The sequence below is a fragment of the Eschrichtius robustus genome, chromosome 19 (assembly GCF_028021215.1).
Source record: "Eschrichtius robustus isolate mEscRob2 chromosome 19, mEscRob2.pri, whole genome shotgun sequence".
Classification (NCBI taxonomy): domain Eukaryota; kingdom Metazoa; phylum Chordata; class Mammalia; order Artiodactyla; family Eschrichtiidae; genus Eschrichtius; species Eschrichtius robustus.
The window spans coordinates 67,168,421-67,192,334 of NC_090842.1; the positions used below are offsets into that span (position 1 = coordinate 67,168,421).

The 23,914-nt window shown below is 52.4% G+C and overlaps 2 protein-coding genes across 3 annotated transcripts; both read right to left on the bottom strand.

Annotated features, from left to right (window-relative positions):
* Positions 1-1,198: 1,198 nt before the first annotated feature.
* Positions 1,199-3,450, bottom strand: ZNF784 (zinc finger protein 784). The gene is made up of 2 exons (XM_068527998.1): positions 3,364-3,450; positions 1,199-2,120 (listed from the first exon to the last, which is right to left on the bottom strand). Exons 1-2 carry the CDS (start codon positions 3,439-3,441, stop codon positions 1,230-1,232), a joined length of 969 nt encoding a protein of 322 aa, XP_068384099.1. The 5' UTR covers positions 3,442-3,450; the 3' UTR covers positions 1,199-1,229.
* Positions 3,451-18,686: 15,236 nt separating this feature from the next.
* LOC137752343 (leukocyte immunoglobulin-like receptor subfamily A member 6) lies at positions 18,687-21,783 on the bottom strand. 2 transcript variants are annotated; one of them, XM_068527078.1, is made up of 8 exons: positions 21,750-21,783; positions 21,554-21,589; positions 21,091-21,375; positions 20,641-20,943; positions 20,119-20,415; positions 19,557-19,859; positions 18,965-19,015; positions 18,687-18,823 (listed from the first exon to the last, which is right to left on the bottom strand). In XM_068527078.1, exons 1-8 carry the CDS (start codon positions 21,781-21,783, stop codon positions 18,687-18,689), a joined length of 1,446 nt encoding a protein of 481 aa, XP_068383179.1. The 2 variants fall into 2 exon arrangements, with proteins under 2 accessions (XP_068383179.1, XP_068383180.1); XM_068527079.1 differs by lacking the exon at positions 18,965-19,015.
* Positions 21,784-23,914: the final 2,131 nt, after the last annotated feature.

The following is a 23,914-nucleotide window of genomic DNA, read 5'->3' on the forward strand; positions in this document are numbered from 1 at the left end:
AACTGAATTCTGTTCCCCTTATGAGTTGTCTGTGGGACAGCTTATGGGGGTGTTGGGTGAACAGGAAGGGGTGCAAATCCAGGGCTCTCCCTTCTTTAGTATCCTGACACAGGAGTCCCTTCGTTTTGCCAAACTTCCCTGGCCCCCAATCCCATAGCTGAACCACATAGCTTCTCTGAATAGCCAGACGCTGTCCACCCCTTTCTAAAGATGAGGAAACAGAGGTTTGGAGAGAGTTGCAACTCACTGCTGAGGCCAGGACCACGGTGTGGCCCTTCTACCCCCAGCCCTGGAACACAAGACCAACATAGAGAAAACCCTTCATAAAGTCCTTTAATGGGAATAGAACTGGAAGCTTCCCACCTCCAGCTCCTCCTTTGCCCAACCCCCCAGTGACCCAACTCCTGTTCCCCACCCGCCAGACGCCAGCCAGGCCACCACACTGCCACCCACCAACCATTCCTTGGCATAGCTTGGGACCAGGCTGTAAGCCGTTTGCTTCCAATTGGGAGTGAAGGTAGTTAGAGAAACTTGAGGCTACTTTGTAGACCTGGGGGACCATGGGCTCTGAGCCTGAAGCTTTAGGAGGGGGATGTTAGGTGACTGTTCGTAGTCTGGGTTTTCAGTTGCCTTGGAAGAGGAGTCTGGGTGGCTTAGGGCGGGACCACACGGGAGCAGGGCTAGCAGCTCCTGCAGTCAAATTCTTACGGTCAGGCTTCCATCCTTGCGACTTGAGCGCTCTTGGCTATGACTTGGGGGCCCTCTGGCTTTGAGGTGATGGGGTCCCAGTCTCTTTATGGAGGACCCGGTGGGCGTCTTCTGCCTGAGGTTGGGTATGCATCCCATGGTCAGTGCAATCCAGTGAGGTAGGCAAAAGGTTCCATCCTGGTCCCCCCTCTGCAGTGCTCAGCTCTGCTGCCGCAAGCTGTGTCTTGTGCAAGGACAACCCGTCAGGGGGGCAAATGGGGCCATGAAATCGAGCCCGTGTTCCTTGCATTTCGCTGGGCATCCACAGGGCTGCCTCTGTGCCTTCCTCTGAATCTCGTGCAGGTGCTCTGTGGTTTGTGAGCGTCCTGAGTCCGCTTCTCCCTCTGCTTGCCCACAGTGGCCGCTTGTTGCCATCTCCGTGGGCTCTTACGTCACCTCTCCCCTTCCTTCCCTGCCTCCGTTTCCCACCCACCCCTCCCCTGCAACCTGCTGCCTACCTCCCACGTTCCTGTTCTCCCAGACTACTGGTCGAGCTCCACCTTCACTTTGGTGGTCTCCCCACGTCCCTCTTCCAGAGTGTTTCCTGCCCCACACCCACTCCCTGACCCCTCGGCCCCCGATGCCAGCTGGCTTCCAGAGTCTCCCAATCCCGGTCCCGGCCCGTGGAAGTGGGTGCGCTGATGCTTTCGGAAGTTGGAGGAGTTGTTGAAAGTGCGATCGCAGAGGGCGCAGCGGAAGGGGCGCTCGCCAGTGTGGATGCGGGCGTGGCCGCTGAGCACCGAGGACTGGGTGAAGCCCTTGCCGCACACGCCGCAGTGGTAGGGCCGCTCGCCCGTGTGCACCCGCTCGTGGTCTCGCATGTCTGAGGAGCGGCGGAACGGCTTGGCGCAGAACCTGCAGGCGAAAGGCTTCCCCACCGCCGCGCCTGCGGCCGCCGCAGCCATCACCACCTCCGACCTCTCCTGGGGCACCCCGGGCCGCTGTTCTTGAGCTGCCGCCGCCTCTGGAGGCCTTTGAGAGGTCCCCGGCTCCACCCCATGTCGGTGCTGGTGCCGCAGCAGAGGTGCCAGGGCCTTGAAGGCCCGGGGGCAGAGCGGGCAGCGGTAGGGCCGCTCCCCCGTGTGCAGGCTGTAGTGGGCACGGAGGCTGGCGGGGCCTGGACAGCTGTGGCCACACACATGACACCGGCTTGGGTCCCCACCCTGCCCACCACCCTCAGCCCCCGCCAGGTGGCCGTGTTCGTGGAACAGCAGCTCGGAGACCAGCCGGAAGACAGCTGGGCACAAGGCACAGTGGAGAGAACCTGGCTCCGGGGGCTCAGGTACCAGCGTGGTGTCCGTCACCTTCACCACCTGTATCTCGATGAGGTCACTCGGGGGGGTGGCCGGGCGGCTGTCGTCAGGCACCAGGACCTGGGTGAAGGGGGGGGGAAAGAAACAAGGAGCCTGTGGACTCTGCCTCAAGGCCTCCCCAACACGCCTTATTAAACACACTTATTAAACACACTTACTAAAACACACTCTGTAACATACTGAGCCCCTTAATTTCTAGATTCGGCTCTCCTTCCTCTGAGATTCTGCCGTATGACCACCAAGACTTCCCCTCCTGTCCAAAATATATCACAAATCCAGCCATTTCTCTCCTCCACCCCACTTACAATTAAGCCAATCGTTTCTTGCCAAGTCCCCTGACCCTCTGAATGACTCTGTTCCTACGCCTGCTCCCTTATAACCCACCTCCCCAAAGCAGCCCGAATGACCTTTTGAAAACGGAAATCAGATGGCAGTCATTTTCCTACTCAAAACCCTCCCATGACTCCAACTGCTCTTAAAATCCAAAAGCGCCATCTACTATCCATCATGATCTGGCTCCTGCTTCTCTCTCTGACCCTAGTGTAAATATAAGCCGGCACACAGCTGACTTTTCTCGTCTAAATTTAGCTCCCCTACCCCCCAACTCTTATCAGCTCACTCGTTTTTATAGAACGTAACACAATAAGTCTCGTCTATTGTCTCTCTTCCCTACCCGACTGCATGCTGCAAAAGAATACAGTTTATGTGTCTCATTCACCTCTCCATCTGTCTAGCCCAAGTAGGAGCTGAGTAAATGTCTGTTGAATGAATGGTTGTCCTCAGATACTCTCCCATCCTGAATGGGGTTCCAAAGTCACCTGGAGCAGTCATTTCTCCCCCCAGATCCTCCCCTGGGCATCAGGACGCATCACTCAGACCCTTGCAGAATCATCCGCCCACCCCAACGTGCATGCCCCAACCATAACCCCACACCTTTGTCTTTCAGGGTCACCTTCCCAACTTTCCACCTTAGAATTTCTGAGGCCCCGCCCTCTGAAGGCTCCGCCCCCTAATTAGACAAACTTCATCCCTGGGACTCCTCTCTCTGAACCTATCACCAGCTCAGATGTTCCGCCCAACCCCCTCCTCAGGCTCCACCCCCCACACAGGCCCCGCCCCTCCACCCTCATAGGCTCCGTGCTAAGCCCCACCCCTCGCCCAACCCGAGAAGCACCAACCCCCAGGGCCGGAGCCCTAAATACCTTCCTCGCCCATCCCTAAGCCCCGCCCTGGCCCCGCCCCCCCCGCCCTGCGCCCTCCTCCCGCCTCGAGCCCCCCGCCCAGGCCCCTTTCTCGCCCGCACCAGGTCCGGAGGCTCCGGGGATCTCGGCTCCGGGGCCGCTGAGCTCGGACTCGGGGGCTCCGGGCGCGCAGCGGCCATCTTGTGCCCAGGCCCCGCCCCCGAGGCCAGTGGTCGCTGCGGGAGGGGGCGTGGCCTGGGCTGGCGTCAGCGCCTCGGCGCAGGCGCACTGGAGGACCGGCCGGGGCTTCCCGGGAGCCGGGTCTCGCCCTCCCCGGGGAGAAAGTGATGAATTTCTTCCTAATAACCTGTCAGTTTCCGCAGGAGACAGCCTGCGTGGGGCACTGGGTGGCTGCGAACTAATTCGAATTTCTCCTTTTAACCTGTATGAGTAAGCTCTGGCAGTCAGTTGACACTGACCAGAATTGAATAACCTTTGTTCTGTTTTCATGTTACACGTTTCTGTGGTCACCTCCTCTGCATGGCTCGTGATAACCTAGTGAGACAAAGTTTATGAATGTAAGGTTTTTAAAGTCCGTTTGCAGAAAGATATTCAGCAAACAGCAACACGGGTGGTACTGGGATTTATTTGCAGAAGTCCTTAGGTGGTGTGACGTTTGGGAAACGCTTTTTTTTTCAGCCACGCGCAATGGCATGCGGCATCTTAGTTCCCTGACCAGGGATGAACTCGTGCCCCCTGCAGTGGAAGTGCGGAGCCTTAACTACTGGACCGCCAGGGAAGTCCCGGGAAATGCTCTTTTGGAGGAAAGAGCCCAAAGACTGGTGGTTTTCGGCAGCACCAAGGACAGGGCTGAGGTCTTAGCCCTACAACTGTTAATTTCATGGCCTGGCTGCGTGACCTTGGAGAGGTCAACACACTTCTCTGGACTGTGCCTGCATTTTCTCACGTACAAAGCTGTAGAGGGTTGTAAAACCTAATAAGAAAGAGATATGCAAGATCTTTGGAACAACCTTAAGTTGTTTTCTTGGAAGGGCAGGGTAGGAGATGCTGAACATGAAGGTCATTCCTAAATTCTCTGTTTCTCCTCCTTATGGGAACGTGATAAGATTGCATTTTCCTTTGCAGTTAGATGTGGCCATGTGATTCCCTTTGCCCAATGAACTATAAGTGAAACCAATGTGTGTCAGCTCCAGCACAAGATGAGAGCCAGCAAGCGGTTCACCACTTTCCATCCAGGCTGTTCTGTGCGTGGGGATCTGTTGGGTGAAGTGAAGTTTCCATCAGCCTGAATTCCAGAGTATGTATCTACAGTGACCAGAACCTGATTCTCATCTTCCTTGGATATATAGCATTTAAAATTATCATTTGTTTGATTAAAGCCACTGAGCTTTGGGGTTGTTTGTTACTGCAGCAGAACCTATTGTATCTTGACTGATAAACCTAGGGAGTCTTTTTTCTTCTTCTTTTTCTTTTTTCTTTTGGCTGCATTGGGTCTTTGTTGCTGCAGGTGGGCTTTCTCTGGTTGTGGCGAGCAGGGGCTGCTCTTTGTTGCGGTGCGCGGGCTTCTCATTGTGGTGGCTTCTCTTGTTGTGGAGCACAGGCTCTAGGCGTGCGGGCTTCAGTAGTTGTGGCACGTGGGCTCAGTAGTTGTGACTCGCGGGCTCTAGAGCATGGGCTCAGTAGTTGTGGTGCACGGGCTTAGTTGCTCCACGGCATGTGGGATCTTCCCAGACCAGGGCTTGAACCCGTGTCCCCTGCATTGGCAGGCGGATTCTTAACCACTGTGCCACCAGGGAAGTCCTATAGTGTCATGTCTTACATTTAGGTCTTTAAACCATTTTGAGTCTTTTTTGTATATGGTGTGAGGGAGTGTTCTAATTTGATGACTTACATGTAGCTCTCCAGTGAATCCCACCACCTCCTTGACCTGAAAATGAGAGGCCACCTTCACTCTGCCCTTCATATCGTGGGGCTGATTCCATAGGTGCCGTGGTGACTCTAAGGGCTCCTAGAAATCAGCACCCAGACAGAGGCGAGGAGGGCACCTGCTTTTTCCTCCTCTCTCAGCTGGGCATCTTCCCTTCATGCATTTCTCCTCACTATGACCACCCAATAGGCACCAGTGACCTCAGTTATACCTGAGACATGAAGCCCCCTTCCTTCATCTCCACTCCCACCCCCAGGTCCGGTGGGAAGCGACCCTTCTGTAAAGGTTTAGTGGGGAAGGGCTAACAGAAGCTCAGCCCAGGACTGGGGAGACGGTGTCTCCTCTAGGCTAAGAGGACGCTGTTACCCAGCAGACACAGCGATCGTGCCTGTGGGTGAGAGTCTGTACCCCCGTGCTGCCTGGAACAAGGACAGAGGGAGGGTGTGGCGTGTCTGCATCTTCATGTTGTTCTCAGCTCCGTGTCTTCCCTCAAAGTCCCGAGCTTCCGGCCTCCCGCCTCCCTTCTGCACACACCTAGCACGGCCTGGACCCTGCGGTGGGGTGAGTGGAGTAGAGGGACAGGGGCTCCCCCTGTACTGTCTGTCCCTCCGTGGGGTGGGGCCACCTGTGGCTGGCGTCCCTGTGTCTCTCTTCTCCTCCTCCAGCTCAGAGCCCTCCTGGGACAGGGCTGTGAGCCGAGGGTCTGGCTCCTCAATGGATATGGGGAGGGGGCTCCTCACCTGAGAGCAGGAGCTCCAGGGGTCGCTGGGCTGTGACATCAGGGAGGGGGAGGTGCTGAGTGAGCTGTAGCACGTGTAGGTCTCACTGTGGGCTGAGGTCACAGCACTCAAGGTGAAGCTGGCCTGAAAGGGTGGAGCCGTGTCCTGCAGACGAAGGTTCTGGGGAGGAGTGAGTGACCCCTCCTTGGACAGATGGAGGGGATCGGACCAGATCTCAGAGCCACGCTGCAGGGTCGTGTTCTCTCCCCAGGGCACTGAAGGTCCCGGCTGGGCTGAGAGGGAGGGCTCCCTGTACACGCCTGCAGAGAGGGGCAGTGGCACCGAGGGGGACGCTCACCCCACACTGCTCACTGGGGCTGCAGTGAGAGCTCTCCCTGGTCCTGCCAAGCCTCTCGCTAGTGGTTCTGCCCCAGGAGGGCAGTATCACTGACCCCCATCACCTCAGGGCTCACTGGGCACAAGGCTCAGGTCAGGGGTCCAGGAAACGATGGGGCTGGGGGCCCTCACCTGTGACCTGGCGATGCAGAGGGTCACTGGGGTGTGACCACACATGCGGAGGGAGCTGGGAGAATCATAGCATCCGCAGGTCCCCCCACGGGAGGAGTTCACGGGCCCCACAGGGCACACGGCCTGTCCCCTCCCATGGGTCCTCGATGTCCTGTGTCGGGCGGGTCAGCACCTCCCTCCTTCTTCAGCAGGTGCAAAGTGCCCGCTGCAGACTGTGAGCTGCGTGCCAGGGACACGCTCCCTCCTGAGGCCACCACAGGGCGTGGCTGGGCTGAGAGGGGGGGCTCTGTGCACCCCTGAGGGAGGGGGAGGGGCTGGGTTAAAGGGGGAGCGTCACCCCGCTCACCGCAGGTGTGGGCTGCGAGGGGAGACGTCCGGCCCCCTGCGCCCACACTCTGCTCCCTCTGCCTGTGAGGACGCCGCCGCAGTGGGAGGGGACCCGGGTCCTCCCTCCCGCCTGTCTCCACCAGGGGCAGGGGGTCACTCCGCTCTACCTGTCTTTCCTGCTGCGAGAGACACACTGATACCGCCCTGCAGGGCTTGAGCTCGAGGATTCAAAGGGGAAACTGGCCTTGTTACTGGAGTCCCGTGGGGCCTTAGCCTCCCAGAGTCCAGAGGGCCTCTCTCTATACAGACGGTAGACATCTGCCCTCGGAGACCCCGGACACCACATGGTCACAGGGCTTCCCTTGGTGACCATGGGGCCTAGGTCAGCCCAGATGGAGGGTGTCAGGTGGATTCCTGGAAAGGAATCAGACCCGAAGTGTCAGGGGTGCCTTTCTCCCCTCAGTTTCCCCAGCTGTCACCCCCAGACCCCTTCCAGACTGGTCACCATCATCCCAGACCTGCTGTGCTCCCCCCAGATGACCAGGGGCTTGTGGGATTGAAGCAGGTCTTGGGGGGGCTCACCTGCCGGGACCTGCTCCCATGGGTCCGGGCACAGCCCTGGGAGAGAGTTCCCTGTGAGCGCCCATCCCCCAGCACACACACATACATGCTCCAGGCCTGGTCTGGGCCCTGAGCGCTGGGGTCAGATCTGGGGCTGAGCACTTCCCCCCTCCCCTACCAAGTTCTAACCCCCCCTGAGCCTTCTTAGACCTGGGGTCTCTCAGCTTCAGACCTGGGAGGAGAGGGGCCCCTTCCCCCTCCCTTCCCCAAAGCCCACCGAGGCAGAGAAGGGCAGTGAGGGTCGGGGTCGTGGCTGTGCCTCCCATGGTCCCCAGCCGTGCTGGTGGCTTACAGAGTCCACAGAGGCAGCAGGACAGACAGATGCACGGGGGGTGACAAGGTGCAGGCTCTGTGTTGCACGTTACCGGTCCCTTCATAGCAGCCGCTCAGAAAGAGGAACAGCCCCCCAGGGCCTCACGCTGCTCTCCCTGCAGGATGGGGCCCAGGAGACAGCAGGCTCTGGGACCTTCCAGACCACATCTGGGTCTCAGCAGACCCCACGCACTCTGCCTCGCCTCGGGCCAAACCCAAGGACAGAGAGTGACACTCGTGCCAGGACAGAAAGTTGAGGCTGCAGGGCGGGGCCTAGGAACAGCCCAGTTTGGGCTCCGATTCTTTTTTTTTTTTTTTTTTGGCTGCAGGAAGCTTTCCTGTTTCCCTTTGGCCCAAGGCTTGGAGAGGGCTCCAGGGTGGTTAACAAGCTGCCCAGTGGCTGCAGAGAGAGGCTTCAGGGAGGAGCCCTGACCCCAGAGGGGCTCCTCACAGGCCGCTGGGCTCCGGGGGCTCCTAGTGGTGCTTGAGGCTGAGCCTTTGGGAGAGACGCTCGCCCAGCGCAGCCTGGGGGCCGGGCAGCCTGCGGAGGTTGGTCAGGTGGTCGCCCATCTCCTGGATGAGTTTCACCTGCTCATCCAGGAAGTGGCTCCAGGAAGTCCAGAGGTGGGGTCTGCGCGGGGAGAACCCCGGGCCTGCGGAGCCACAGGGCCTGGTGCGGGTTCTTCTCCGTCAGCCGGGCGGCTTCCGTGGCGGCCTGGGCTTCACCCACTGCTGCTGGGACGGCTTGGGCACGTCTTGGAAGCGGGCGCGGCCACAGCGCTGCTTCTGCCTTCTCCGGTGAGCTCGGGCCCTCCGGCTTCTCCTCGGCCAGTTCGCGGAACGATGTCTCACGCCCTCGCGAGCCGCTGCGTCGGGTGGAAAGAGAAGCGCAGAGACGGGTAGGTGTGGGAGAGCGGCAGATGCGCGTTACCAGGCGGGTGACGGCGGCCTGCACCCGGCGGAGTAACGGTGACGAATGTGGGAGCTCATGGTTGGTCGGCAGTACGGAGCTAAGCTCAGAAAATGGTGTGGGCTGGTCCCGGAGGCCGAGGAGAGCTGAGTGGGTGGTTCAAGGTTGTGACTGGAGAAGAGCTTGGAGGGTGGTCAGAGTCTGGAGGAAGGGGCGCCCCTGCGTCTGTTCCGTCCAAGCGCCGTGGAAGCGAGAGACACGTGCGTGGCACCGCCCAGCGCACTGCTTGGTTGCATTTCTGATTCTGCCTTTCATAGAACCTGTGTGACCTTGGAGAAGCCCGTTCCCTTTCCCGAGACGCTGAAAATGCAAAATGTGTTCCTTCCTTCCAATGTGTATTGAGCAGTTACTATATCCGGACATGAGATTCATTGGTGAAGGTGGCCGATTCTTGCCCTGGACTCATGGAGCTCTGATGATGACAGCAGACAATACGCATATTTAGACAATAAATAATTTGGGTCTAGTTTCGTTCAGTTGTACAGAAGGAGAAAAACAGTGAGGCACAGTGACAGGTGGAAGCCCAGCGGCCTTGTGATGGGAGCGTGGGGACCTTCTGGAGAAGGAGAGACCCGGGCTGATAGAGGTTAGCGCAGGAGTGGTGAGGGGCCGGCACCCTGGGCCGGGAAGAGGGGGAGCTATTCCGAGCACTGGAGTTCAGGGGGTGCTGGGCCCTGCTCACACGGGGTCCAGTGCACCCTGCAAGCGTGCCTGGGTTTTATCCTTAAGACAGGAGGGTGACTTTCAGGAAAGGAAGGTATGAACACACAGCCGTGCTGAGATGGTCGCCACTCTGCAGGGACTGGGCTGTAGCAGGGCTGTGACGGTGATAGTGATGCAGCCCCAGCACCAGCGTGACCACTAGGTGAGGAGTGGATCAGTACCTCCGTGGTTTATGAGGTTTCCTCATGTAACCCTTCCACAAATGCTACAACAGAATACCTTCGCAGTTGAGTGGGATGAATCAGGAAGACTTCCAGGTGGTTTGGAAAGGGGTCTCTGGTTTTCATAATCGGCTCAAAGATGACCCCTTGAGGAGACGCAGGTGTGGTGATAACGCAGGTGTGTGTGTCTGGGGAGGGGCGGTGGTTAAGTGGGCTGAGCTTGCTTTGAGGTAGGAGTTAGCTTTGCTGGTCCTGAGAGGTCAGCTCCTTCTGCATCAGCCTCAGGGAGTGTCAGCTGGAGATGCTTGGAATTTACTTGAAGGCAGGTGGAGGCCCCGGAAGAATTATTTTTAGGGGAGGGTCCTGCAGTAGATCAGGTTGGGGCCATGAGAATCGAATTCCTCAGCTGGGAGTGAGGCCCTGGGGTGGAAGAGCCGGGAAGGAGGTGCTGGGTTGCACTAGCCAGTCCTCCTGAGTCTGCCGCCGAGCTTGACGGTGGTGCTGGACCAGGGTCCTGGATTCGCGGGGCTCGGGGCCAGGGCTGTGGGATGGGTTCATTGTACGTGAGGTGGAAGCGGGTGAAGCACTGAGGGCTCCTCCACCGTCTGCCTTGCTTGTCTAGCGGAGCCGGTGGGGCTGTCACAGAACGGATGACGCCAGGGGAGAAGGAGGCTCGGGGAGGTGCTTCTCATCCTGTCCACTGACACACAGAGGAACCACCACCTCCCTCCGGCACTGGGAACGCAGTTTTGTTTCTCCCAAACCCTTCCTCTCTCTGACTTCCTTGTTTCTATCCACAGCAGCACCTCTGGTCATGCCTCTGCATCCAGACCTCTGAGTCGTTTCCGCTCCTCCCCACCTCTTGTCCCCCAGACAGTAAGCCTCATCTGATGCTGTGGACGGTGTCTCTGTGCTTTGGGTAAAACCCCATTTGGAGACAATAAACAGTTTGTTGTTGTTGTTGTTTATCCGTTTATCAGTGATGGACTTTTGGATTGTTGTCACTTTGTGTCTACTCTGAATAATTCTGTGAACACACTGCGTAGAAGTTTCTTTGCATACCTTTTTTGCAATTATTTTTCTTTTCTTGTTTTCATCGTGGTAAGAGCACTTAACATGAGATATACACTCCTTACCCATTTCCCTGCACAGTATGATATTGTAAGTGATAGGCGCATAGTGGTACAGCAGATCTTCAGAATTTATTAACCTTGAATAATTGAAACTCCACCTAGAAGTAGAATTTCTGGTTTGACTTTTTAAGGAACTTCCAGTTGCTTTCCACAGTGGCAGAACCATTTCACATTCCCATCAGCAATGTATGTTTGTTCAGGTTTCTCCACATCCTCAACACCACTTGATTTTATTTCAAATTTTGGCCAATCTAGATGGTATCGAGTGGTATCTCATTGTGGTTTTGTTTTCATTTTCCTAATGACTAATGAATTGAACATCTTTTCATGTGCTAGCTGTCTATTTGTATCTCTTCTTTGTGTAGAAACGTCTATGCACGCCTTTGACAATTTTTTAAAAATATGGTCATTTCTTTTTTTTTTATTTTTATTTTTTTATTTTTTTTTATGCTTAATCTACTTTATTACATTATATTTCTCTGAACATTGATAATCAATACACTGTTTATTATTTGATTAGCCAAAATACTTCATTCCCTGCTCTTTCTCCATCAATGTGTTTTACACAGTATGTGCAAAACGCACATTTAACAGCTCTTACACTACTTCTAAAAGCATAAACGTAGCATAGAAAAAGAGCAGCTGTTGCTATGGGAATTTTCACTTTTGTTTCTAGTATTTTTTTTTTTTAATGTCTGAAACATTTATATTAACATATTTCCATACATATTTCCATACAAATACAAATATAAAAATTTTAGAAATTTCATGTAATGTCTGAAACATTTATATTAACATATTTCCATACAAATAACCCAATGAAAGTTTAGTATTAGTTGTTTTGTTTGTTTTTTTATACTGCAGGTTCTTATTAGGCATCAATTTTATACACATCAGTGTATACATGTCAATCCCAATCGCCCAATTCAGCACACCAAAAATATGGTCATTTCTTGTTGTCGAGTTAAAGGTGTCTTTACAGATCAGGAGACTGTCCTCTGATTAGATAGATGATGTGCAAATATTTCTTCAAATTTTGTAGGTTGTCTTTTACACTCTTGATAGTGGTTTTTGATGCACACACTTTAAATTTTGATGAAATTCTATTCATCTATTTTTTTCTTTTGTTCGGGTCCATTTAGTGTCATATCAAAGGAACTATTGTCAAGTTCGAAATTATGATGATTTGCTTCATGTTTTTCTCTAAGGGATTTATAATTTTAACTCTTAAACTGATCCATTTTGAGCTAATTTTTGTATATGGTGTGTGTAAGGGTCCAGCTTCATTCTTCTGCATGTGGATATCCAGCTTTCCCAAGTCCATTTGTTGAAGAGACTGTTCCTTCCCCATTGAATAGTCGTGGCACCCTTGTGAGAAATCAGCTGATCCTATATATGGGTTTATATGTTGGCCTTCACCTTTATTCCAAGCATCGATATATCTGTTCTCATGCCAGCACCACAGTTTTGATGACTGGAACTTTGTAGTAAGTGTTGAAATCAGGAAGTGTGTGGTGTCCAACCTTGTTCTTGTTTTTCAAGATTTCTTGGCTATTGTGGGTCTTTTGCAATTACCTTGAGTTCAGAGAAATGGCTTTTTTCCTGCAGAAATAGACTTTGGGATTCTGATAGGGGTTGCCTTGAGAATATTGTCATCTTTACAACATAAATCTTCCAAGCCGTGATCCTGGGATGTCTTGCCATTAATTTAGGTCTTTTCAAATTTTCCTCATCAGATTAAAAACAACTACAGTGTATAACTATTGCGCCTCCTTTGATAAATTCATTCCTATCTATATTTTTCTTTCGGATGCTGTTATTTTTCACCTCAGTTGCTGTGTTGAAATCATCAGCCCCAGATCCTGTGAATGTGACTTTCTGGAAATGGTCTTTGCCGAGTCATCAAGTGAAGAGAAGATCGTACTGAGGTGGGGGATGGGGGTTTCTCACCCAGTGATTTTGGCATTCTGATCTGATGAAGAGAAGAGGCACATGGAGAGGAATGCCAGGTGACGACAGAGATACACAAGGAGATGTCAGCCCTGTGGAGCTGGGGGAGAGCGTGGAGTTGTACTGCCACAAACGAGGAGGTACCTTGGCCAGCAGTCACTAGGAAGAGGCAGGAAGGATTCTCCCCCAGAACCTTCAAAGGAACACCCTCATTGTGGAGTTCTCATCCAGCATTGAAAGACAACACGTGTCTGTTGTTTTAGTCTCCTCATATTGTGGAAATGTTACGACAGGCCTAGGAAACTAATACAAGGAGGAAACGCGTAGTATTTGCAAGATGGGGCTCTGCTGTCAGCAGGCTGCGCTCATGTCTGGCTCTTCTCCCCTCTGTAACTCGGAGCCTGCGGCCTGGTCTCTGAACTTACCTTCCTCAAGTGGACACATGGATGATAGTAGTAATGTCTTCCTGAGGCTTATGAGGGGAGCAAATTATCCATTGCCCTTAAAACTCCACACAACTGCATGTCCCCTTGGTATGTGAAGGATGGAACATTGCTATGGGGACACTTCTGTGGGGACACGTGAGGCTCAGCAGCAGGGTGACCCAGTGCTGGTCCCTACCGTCCCTTTAGGGGACCTGGTATGGATGGGGTCCCTGGGGGGACACAGGCCCATGTCCAGCCTGAGGACAGGAGCAGAGAGTGGGGGAGTGGGCTATGGACGCCCCTGCCCTGGCCGCGCCACCTCCAGTGATACTTTCCCTTGGGGGCACTTGCAGTGCCCTCGGTCACTGTACGCCTGCAGCCGTCCTCTGCGGGGATGTCAGGGTGCCTGTTTCTGCTGGAGCTCAGAGCGTCCCTCTTCCCCCAGGCCTGGATGGTCACATGCTCAGGGCTGCATTGCATGTCGTCTGGAATTGGGCCAAGTGTTCAGAGGCCCAGCTTCTCACCTGGGCAGCAGCTGGTCATGTTGTGTGGAAAACACAAGGCTAGTGTGTAAAGTGTTTGCTGTGACTGATCGACGGCCATTTTGTTATAAATTCGGTCCCTAGTGTAGGGTGTGGCTTTCCCCACCCTGCTTTATCCCCACCTCACTAAATTGTATGCAAATAACAACAGGTCACAGAGCAAAGTGCACCACTTACCAATAATGAGGAGTAGACGTGAGTCACTACGGGAGAGCCAAGAAGGACGTGCCCCGTGTTCTAGCCCCTGTGCTTTCCACCTGACAGCACGCCCCACCTCACCTGGTGCATAACGACTGCAGGGATCACATGGGCGTTTTCCTTCCTCTCTTTATAAGACTAAAGTTTTGCCTCCCTAAATAATACATGTTGTCTCCCTTCTAATTAAAGTACAGTTGATTTACAATGTTGTGTTAGGTGTACAGCAAAGTGATTCAGCTATACATATATATATATATTCTTTTTCAGATGCTTTCCATTATAGGTTACTACAAAATATTAATATAGTTCCCTGTGCTATACAGTAGGTCCTTGTTGTTTATTTTATATATAGTAGTGTGTATATGTTAACTCCAAACTCCTAATTTATCCCTCCCCCTTCTTCCACTTTGTGGAAGTTTGTTTTCTGTGTCTGTCAGTCTCTTTCTGCTTTGTAAATAAGTTCATTTGTATCATATTTTAGCTTCCACATGTAAGTGATATCATAAGATATTTGTCTGTCTCTTAGTATGATAATCTCTAGGTCCGACCATGTTGCTGCAAATGGTATTATTTCATTTTTTATGGGTAATACTCCATTGTATATGTACACCACAGCTTCTTTATCCATTCCTCTGTCACTGGACATTTAGGCTGCTTCCATGTCTTGGCTGTTGTGAATACTGCTACTCTGAACATTGAGGTGCACGTATCTTTTTTCATAAGAGTTTTCTCCAGATATATACCCTGGAGTGGGATTGATGGGTCATATGGTAGCTCTATTTTTAGTTTTTAAAAGAATCTCCATACTGTCCTCCATAGTGGCTGCACCAATTTACATTCCCACCAGCAGTGTAGGCGGGTTCCCTTCTCTCCACACCCTCTCCAGCATGTATTAATTGTAGACCCTTTGATGGCCATTCTGAATGGAGCGAGCTGGTGCCTCACTGTGGTTTTGATTTGTATTTCTCTAACGTTAGTGATGTTGAGCATGTTTTCATGTGCCTGGTGGCCATCTGTATGTCTTCTTTGGAGAAATGTCTATTTAGGTTTTCTGTCCATTTTTTGACTGGGTAGTTTTTTTGTTTTTTTTTTTGTTTTTTTTGATATTGAGCTCCATGAGCTGTTTTTTATATTTTGGAAGTGAATCCCTTGTTGATTCCATCGTTTGCAGATATTTTCTCTCAGTTGTAGGTTGTCTTTTGATTTTGTTTATAGTTTCCTTTGCTGTGCAAAAGCTTTTAAGTTTAATTAGGCCCCATTTGCTTATTTCTGTTTTTATTTCCATTACTCTAGGAGACAGATCCAAAAAAAAATATTGCTGCAATTTATGTCAAAGAGTATTCTGCCTATGTTTTCCTCTAGGAGTTTTATCATATCCAGTCTTACATTTAGGTCTTTAATCAATTTTGAGTTTATCTTTGTATATGGTGTTAGAGAATGTTCTATTTCATTCTTTTATATGGAGCTGTCTGCTTTGCCCAGCACAACTTATTGAAGAGACTGTCTTTTCTCCATTGAATATTCTTGCCTCCTTTGTTGGAGATTAATGGACCATAGGTGTGTGGGTTTATTTCTGGACTCTCTGTTCTGTTCCATTGATCCATATGTCTGTTTTTGTGGCAGTATCATTCTGTTTTGATTACTGTAGCTTTGTAGTATTGTCTGAAGTCTGGGAGGGTTATGCCCCCAGCTTTGTTTTTTTTCCTCAGGATTGCTTTGGCCATTCTGGGTCTTTTGTGGTTCCATATAAATTTTTAGGATTTTTTATTCTATTTCTGTGAAAAATGTCATGGGTAGTTTGACATGGGATCGCATTAAATCTGTAGGCTGCTTTGGGTAGTATGGCCATTTTAACTATATTAATTCTTCCAATCCAAGAGCATGGGCTATCTTTCCATTTCTTTGCATCATCTTCAATTTCCTTTATCAGTGTTTCATAGTTCTCAGTGTATAAGTTTTTCACCTCCTTCATCAGGTTTACTCCTAGGTAGTTTATTTTTGATGCAATTTTAAGAAATTGATTTTATATTTTCTTTTTGGTATTTCATTGTTAGTGTAAAGAAATGCAACAGATTTCCCTATGTTAATCTTGTATCCTGCTACCTTGCTGAATTCGTTTATCAGTTCTAATAGTTGTTGTGTGGAGTCTTCAGTGTTTTCTATATGGAGTATCATGTCATCTGCATGCAATGACAATTTTACCTCTTTCCTTCCAATTTGAATACCTTTTTCTTTTTTCTTGTCTGATTGCTGTGGCTAGGACTTCCAATACTATGTCGAACAGAAGTGGTGAGAGTGGGCATCCTTGTCTCGTTCCACAATTCAGCTGGAGGGCTTTCAGCTTTTCACCATTGAGTATTATGTTGGCTGTGGGTTTGTCATAAATAGCGTTTATTACGTTGAGATATGTTCCCTCTGTACTCACTTTGGTGAGAGTTTTTATCATGATTGGGTGTTGACTTTTATCAGATGCTTTTTCTGCATCTATTGAGATGATCATGTGGTTTTGTCTTTTCTTTTGTTGATGTGGTGTATCACACTGATTGATTTGTGTATGTTGAGCCATCCTTGTGACCCTGGCATGAATCCAACTTGCTTATGGTGTATGGTCTTTTTGATGTGTTGTTGGATTCGGTTTGCTAATATTTTGTGGACCATTTCTGCATCTATATTCATCAACAGTATTGGCCTGTGATTTTCTTTTTTGGTGGTGTATGTGTCTGGTTTTGGGTATCAGAGTGATGGTGGCTTCATACAACGACTTTGGGACTGTTTCCTCCTCTTTAATCTTTTGGACACGTTTGAGAAGGATCGGTGTAAGTCCTTCTTTGTATGTTTGGCAGGATTCTCCCGTGAAGTCATCTGCTCCTGGACGTGTGTTTGCAGGGAGTTTTTTTGTTTTTTTAAATTACAGATTCTATTTCACGTCTAGTGATCAGTATGTTCAAAGTTATCTATTTCTTCTTGATTCCATTTTGGTGGGCTGTATGTTCCTAAAAACGTGTCCATTTCTTCTAGGTTGTCCAATGTGTAGGAATAGAATTGTTTATAGTATTAGCTTATGATTTTTTTGTATTTCTTTGGGGTAGATTGTTATTTTTCCTCTTGCATATTCTTATTTGGTTTAGTCGGGTCCCAGATTGTGTGCTTTTGAATTTGATGTAATGAAATATACCGTTATAGTTTTTCTTCACTTATTCACTGTCATGCTTGAAAATTGATCCGTATTATTGTATCAGTTTAACTTTGTGTATTTTTCTGTCATATAAAATTCAGTTGCATACATGAGTATATACACCAAACCATTAATTTTTGGTGAGATTTGTTTCTATCATTTTGTCTGACATGAACGACCCCTCTGTCAAAGTTCTCCTGAATGTATATTCATGGTTATGTACACATGTTCCTCTAGGTTATATAACTGTGGGTCAGAGCTGCGTGTCTCTTCCTTTTAACCGATGATTCTTATTTACTCTCCAAATTGACTGAGGCAAGTAGTACACCTACCAATAATGTACTGGGATTCAAAGTGCTCAGTGTTTCTCCCACAGCTGAGATTTCCATTGTTTTCTCTTTTGCCTCTCATGTGGATGGACTAGGAGTTTGGCATCATAATTTCATGAAAACCAGGGCATAAAACTGACGTGGAAATGATCTAATCATGATGCTTTATATAAAGGACTCATCTGTGTGCATCGGGGTCATCATTGAGCTGTGCTCCAGCTGGATCAGACTCAGTTCTCTGGGAAAGAGAATTCTACTCATTACTTCCCCACTCTGCCTTCAGCGCATTCACACAGGTACCATGAGGTTGGCCGCAAAGAGAGTATTTACGCTAAAGAAAGACATGTCATGAATCTGGGCTTTTTACAAAGTGGTATATTCCTAAGCCTGTTTAATATCACAGCAACTGGCTGTCACTTCAAACGACACCTTGTTCCTTCACACTGATGGTGTTTCTGGAGAAACTATACCAGGTGTCATCTGATGAGGAGAGAAGGGCTTGAAGGGTCAAGAGAGGGTTTTAGGGAAGACTTTTTGATTTACCTGTTCCAAATTTGGCCCCAATTTCACCCATTCATTCAGCTTTTAAATGATATTCTGTTTCTTTTTTAAAAATTACTTTAGTTTTATTTATTTATTTTTGGCTGTGTTGGGTCTTCGTTGCTGCACGCGGGCTTTCTCTAGTTGCGGCGAGCGGGGGCTGCTCAGTGTTGCGGTGCGTGGGCTTCTCATTGCAGTGGCTTCTCTTGTTGTGGAGCACGGGCTCTAGGCATGTGGGCTTCAGTAGTTGTCGCTCGCGGGCTCTAGAGCGCAGGCTCAGTAGTTGTGGCTTGCGGGCTCTAGAGCGCAGGCTCAGTAGTTGTGGCGCACGGGCTTAGTTGCTCCGCGGCATGTGGGATCTTCCCAGACCAGGGCTCGAACCCATGTCCCCTGCATTGGCAGGCGGGTTCTTAACCACTGAGCCACCAGGGAAGTCCAATATTCTGTTTCTGAGTGAAGGGATGGAGGTCAGTAGCACACACCAGCGAAGGTGGAATTTAAAAATAAACAAATGTATTACATGAAAGTGGGCCAGAGCAAGAACATGCGTAAGGTGTGGACGCAGACCTGCCATGTGGGATGTGCCTCACGGCACAGGGGTGAGAGGGGACGGGGCAGTCAGGGAGAGTCACCACTGGTGGGGAGGGAAGGCACCACGGTTAACCGAGGCCCAGGCCTCCACAGGGACTCCCAGACCTTCTCCTGCACCCACACCGTGTCTCTCCCTCCCTGGTCAGACAGTTCACACAACACGTGCTGCAGATTCTCTTCCAGAACGTCCTGGGCACATAAGGTCATGTCCAGGGCTCCACCACTCGGGACGGTGCATGGTTCCCTCTTGTGTTCAGCTCCTGGCTGCATCTTGGGTTCCTCCGTGGCCGTGTTGAGCCTGAAAGAGCAGAATCCCGAGGCCCAGCAGGATCAAGCCAGCCACGCCCATCCGGATGAGATTCTCCACTGTGTAGTCTTGGGGGTGTGAGGCTAGGATTTGTGGACAAAGAGGTCACAGAGGTCAGAGCAGATCAGAATCACCCCAGAATCCAGGGTGTCCACCTAGGGAACCCGCCTCCCCTTGACAGGACATGACGCTCGGAGCCCAGCCCCATATCTGAGTGATTTTACCTCTCGTGGGATCTGACATGTTTTGTGATGGGTGGATGGCGTCAGCTGCTCCTGAGAAGCATAAAGTGAGGGTGTGAGTGAGGAACTGGGGAGACACGAGCCCTTCTCCCAGGTTCTGTGTGCTCAATGCCCCCAGTTCTCATATTACAGCTCCTACGCAGTTCCTTAATGAACCCTTCCTCTAATGTGCCAGGTCCCCTCTGCCCTCCTCATTGCATTCTCTCAGCCTCCCTGTGTTCTTTGAACTCAGAACCTGCTTTTGAATCACTTTGGAACCGAGTCGGCTGTGCCCCTGGTGCTCAGGATTAGTGAGAGAAGTGGTCTCTTAATGCAGAAATAATTGAGTGCTGTGTGTCCTGTGTTCAGTCTGAGATTGAAGACCCTGTAATCTTATTCTCCTACTTCTGGGAGTTCCCACTGATTCAACAGCTGAGGACCCAGGATCCAGTGATGAGAGTTTGGAGTCAGGGGCATTGAATGTCCTCCTCTCTGGAGCCCCCCTGTATCCCCTCATTCATTACTACCTCAGACATTTCTGGGGACAGAGCCCTGAGCTGACTGAGTCAGCAGGGACAGGGTCAGGGTCCATCACCTGAGACCGCGAGCTCCAGGGGGGCACTGGCGTTTGACAGCAGGTAGGGGTTACTGCTGAGTGAGCTGTAGCACCTGTAGGTCCCACTGTGGGCTGAGGTCACAGGATTCATGGAGAATTCGGCCTGGATATGCCGACCTCGGTACTTTGATCTAAGACGCAGTGGGGGACGGGCTGCCCCCTCCTTGGACAGAAGGAAAGTTTCCGTCCTGCTCCCTGACTGACACAGCAGGGTCACGTTCTCTCCTGAGGCCACCACGGGGCCCGGCTGCACCGAGAGGGAGGGCGTGTCAGGGAACCATCCTAGAGAGAGGAAGGGGGGTGAGGGGCTGCCCGCCCCCCTGGTTCTGAATTGCGACTCAGCAGGGCCTCCCTGAGGCCCCTCATCGCTGTCTGTCTCTGTTTTCTCTGAGTCTCTCCCTCTCCCTGCCCACCCCCGTCTCTCTCTGTCTCTCTCCCTCCCTGGGGACCCCGCACGCCTGGTCCCAGCATCACCACCTGGGGCTCCCCCGGCAGGGCCTGTGCAGAGTCTGGGTCCCTGACTGACCCGCTGGCTCCTCACCTGCCACCAGGACGTCCAGGGGGTCACTGGGGGCCGACCACTCGGAGGAGAGGCTGTGCCCACCGTAGCATCTGTACCGGCCCCCGTGGGTGCTGGTCACCGGGCCCAGGGGGAAGTCGGCCTGCGAGAGCCCAGCCTGGGGCTGCCGGCCAGGGCGCTGGGGGAGGGCCTGTCCCCCCTCCTGGGACAGAGCGAATCTGTCGTAGCCGACGTCAGAGCGACACTGGAGGGTCAGGCTCTGTCCAGAGGCCACGACAGGGCCCTGCGGGGTCAGGAGGGAGGGCTTCCCAGACACACCTGGGGGAAGACCAGCCCTGGGCTGTAGGGGCTGGTTCCTCCCGTGAAGCCCCTTCTCCCGTCCTGGTCCACAGGCCTCACTGTCGCTCACACTCTGTGTCTCTGTCCTGTGCGCCCCACTCCCCCCTCACCCCACCCTCTCATCTGGGACAATCCTGGGAGAAAAGCATCTAATAATCTGTCTCGTGCCTCAAAGTGTGTGAGGCCAGGGTGGGACTTCCTCACCTGGGACCAGGAGCTCCAGGGGGTCACTGGGGGCTGACCACACCTGGGGTTTGTCCCTGTTAAAGCCGTGGCATCTGAACGTCCACCTGTGGCTGGGGGTCACGGGACCCACGGAGAGCAGGGCCTGGGTCTGCCCATAGGGGCGTCGCTGTGCATCCAGGGTCCAGGAGGACTTGTGTTCTCCTTCCTTAGTCAGAATGAACCCGTCCAATCCCTGCCATGAGCTACACTGGAGGGTCACGTTCCCTCCCGAGGTCACCACAGGGCTCGGCAGGGCTGAGAGGGTGGGTTTGCTGTGGGCCCCTAGGAGAGAAGGAGGGAGCTTGTGAAATGGGGCTCACACCCCCCTTTCCTCCCCCAGGGCTGGGCTGTGAGAGGGACACACCCCTGAGAGCAGACCCCCTTCCTGAGGGCAGAGCCTGAGGCCGGGACCCCCGAGTGTCTTCTCACCTGTCACCACCAGCTCCAGGGGGTCACTGCGCTCTGACCAGCCAGTGAGGTTGCGATAGTAACAGTGATATCTCCCTGCGTCGGGCTGTGTCATGTGTGGGATGGAGAACTTGCCCTTGTCCCTGGGCTCCAGTGGGGGCTGTCTGTCCCAGGGACCTGAGCTTCCCTCTTTATCCAAACGGAACTCCCGGGCCCCCAGGGTCCCCTGACACCAGATGGTCACGGGGCTCCCCCAAGGGATCACAGAGCCTGGCTCAGCCCAGATGGTGGGTTTGGGGAGGGTCCCTGGAAGGACGTCAGAGGCTGGGTCACAAGACATCCTCATCCCCAGGTCCCCAGCTCTCAGCCCCAAACCTCCCAGACTCCCCCTCCTTCAGCCCAGAACTGCTGTTCCCCATCGCCTGGGGGTGGCCCCTTGTCCCCATGAGCAGGAGGGAGCTGGAACACCTGGGGACAGACTCACCTGCCTGCACATGGGTCCTCAGGCCCACACGCAGCCCTGGAAGAGAGACCCCGGTGAGAGATTTGCCCTGAATCCTGAGCAGCGCCTCTCCTCCCCGTGAGCCTCCTGAGTCCTGGGGGCTCCTGACAGAGCAGCCTGGCTGTGGGGGGGGGGTCCCTCCGTGACTAGGGCTTCCCCTCCCCCTCCTCCATCTCACCGAGGCAGAGCAGGGCCGTGAGGCTGGGGGTCATGGTGTCTCGTCCCTGTGGTCCAGGCGGTGCAGATGGCGGAGACCACGGTGCCCTCAGGACGGAGACCCGAGGGTGTGTCCACTGGGAGGCTGGTCCTCCCCGTCACGGGGCTGTCACGTCAGCAGTCCCACAGGAAGGGGAACTGCCCCTCCTTGACAGCCTGGCTCTCATTCCCATGACAGACCCGATGTCTTCCTGAGACGCCCCTTCCAGGTGAGGGTGACCCGGGCGCGTCCTTCCCTCTCAGAGCCTCGTCGTGGGGTCTCCTTCATCCTCAGCCCGTCCATCAGCACGTCCCTGTGGGGGCCTCACCATGGACAGGGGTCACCGAGGCCCTGGAGATGCTTCAGGGAGGATGCAGGTTCCTGCTGCCCCGCAGAGCTCAGATCAGCAGAGACGCACGTTTAACATCTACCTACAGCTCCGTGGAGGTCAACGTGGCAATGAGCACAGAGGAGAAGTTCAGGGAAATAAGGAAGGAAACATGCCTGCTCCCCTGGCCCCGGGGTGTGGGTTTGCTTTCTAACTCAGCCCCCTTCAGGGACTTCTCCCTTTTTCGTGCATCAGCGTCCGCCCCACCTTCCTGGGAACAAGCCCCTGAGTCATTCCTGCCTGCTTGGTGGCCCTTGATCCTTGGACAGGGCTCTCCTCCCCGTCCTGTCATCCTGCCTGGAAGCTTAGGGGACGTTGATTTGAGTTAGAGGCCTCACTTTGAAGGAAAACATCTCTATTTCAATCTGTCCCCACTGCTCTTGTAACCTTGAGGGCAGTGCCCTTTCTGAGCCTGAGTTTCCTCCTCTGCATGTTGTCACGAGCCCCACTCCTCGGAGTGGCTGTGAGCTCAGTGGTGTCAGGTTCATTGCAGGATCATCATTGTTAATTTCCAGAGCAGGTGACAACAGGAGTGGGTGGGACAGGAAAGGACCCTGGGCTCAGACTCCACAGCAAAGTGGGTGATTGTGGTGCCCACCCAAGAGCCCTCCTCTGCTCCTAACACTGAGAAATGCTATTTTGAACATTTCTGAAACACGTACCCACAGACACATGCAGAAAAAGAGAAAGAAAGTTTCCCAAATGGAGAGGGAGCCAGAGCAAAGACGAGGGAACTAGGCTGAGTGGCCCCCGCTGGCCGGGATCACCAGGGGGTCATAGGGAGGAGGTTCCCACCTGTGTGGACAGAGAGAGGGACCCAGGGCCTCACAGGCGGGGAGGGGTCAGGGCTCCAGGTGAAGGCTGAAGCTGCGGACCCCCTTCCCCGCGTTTCTGGACGGGCACTGGGTTGGCTCTGCTCACTGCCCCAGACCCGTGGTCAGCATTGAGCCACCTCCCCTGTGTGGCATGAAACAGACTCAGTCCAGGATTGTCAGCCATGGGCGTCCACCCTCGTGGGAGTGTGAGGGTCCCATTGGATCATCCCCGAGGGCACAGCCGTGAGCAGGTGCTAAGTCTGAGACGGTGGAGAGCCCGGGGCAGGAGCGGCTGCAGCGGTCTCCCCTGGTCGCCTGACGCCCAGCACAGCCCTGGGAGAAGCCTTCTAGGAAAGATCGGGGGTGTGAGGGGAGCGCCTTTAACAGGAATGGACATCACAGTGACCCAGTAATGATGACAGTGCTACGACAGCCGTCTGCTGATGCATGGGGGTGTCCTAGGCAAGGAAATAGAGTCAGTAGGAAACCAATAAAGAGGTGAAAAAAATATATAGAACATACTTGATGTGAATATCTTGATTGTATAACAACACAATGAGTGACTTTGCTGAAATAAAAATACGAAAAAAAAAGAATCAGTAGGAAAATACGACAGTCGATTTAAATTAAGCGTGTTTACATATCTGAAAAAGAAAGGGAGGCAGCCATATGGATTATTTTATAGAAGAACTGGCAGTTATTGAAAAGAGTTAGAAAAGGTAGAGGTGAAAAATCCAGTAGAATCAACACATTAAAAAATGTCATCCCATCAAGGACAAGACAGCTGAGGGACCCATTATGAAACTGAATACAGTATTGAGGAAATGTTCCAGAATGAAGGTTAGAGAGACCAGAAATGGAAATTCAAGATACTTGGGGAATAGAATGAGGAGGGCCAACGAACGTCATATCTGTTGTAAGTGTCAGAAGGAAAGGTCATGACA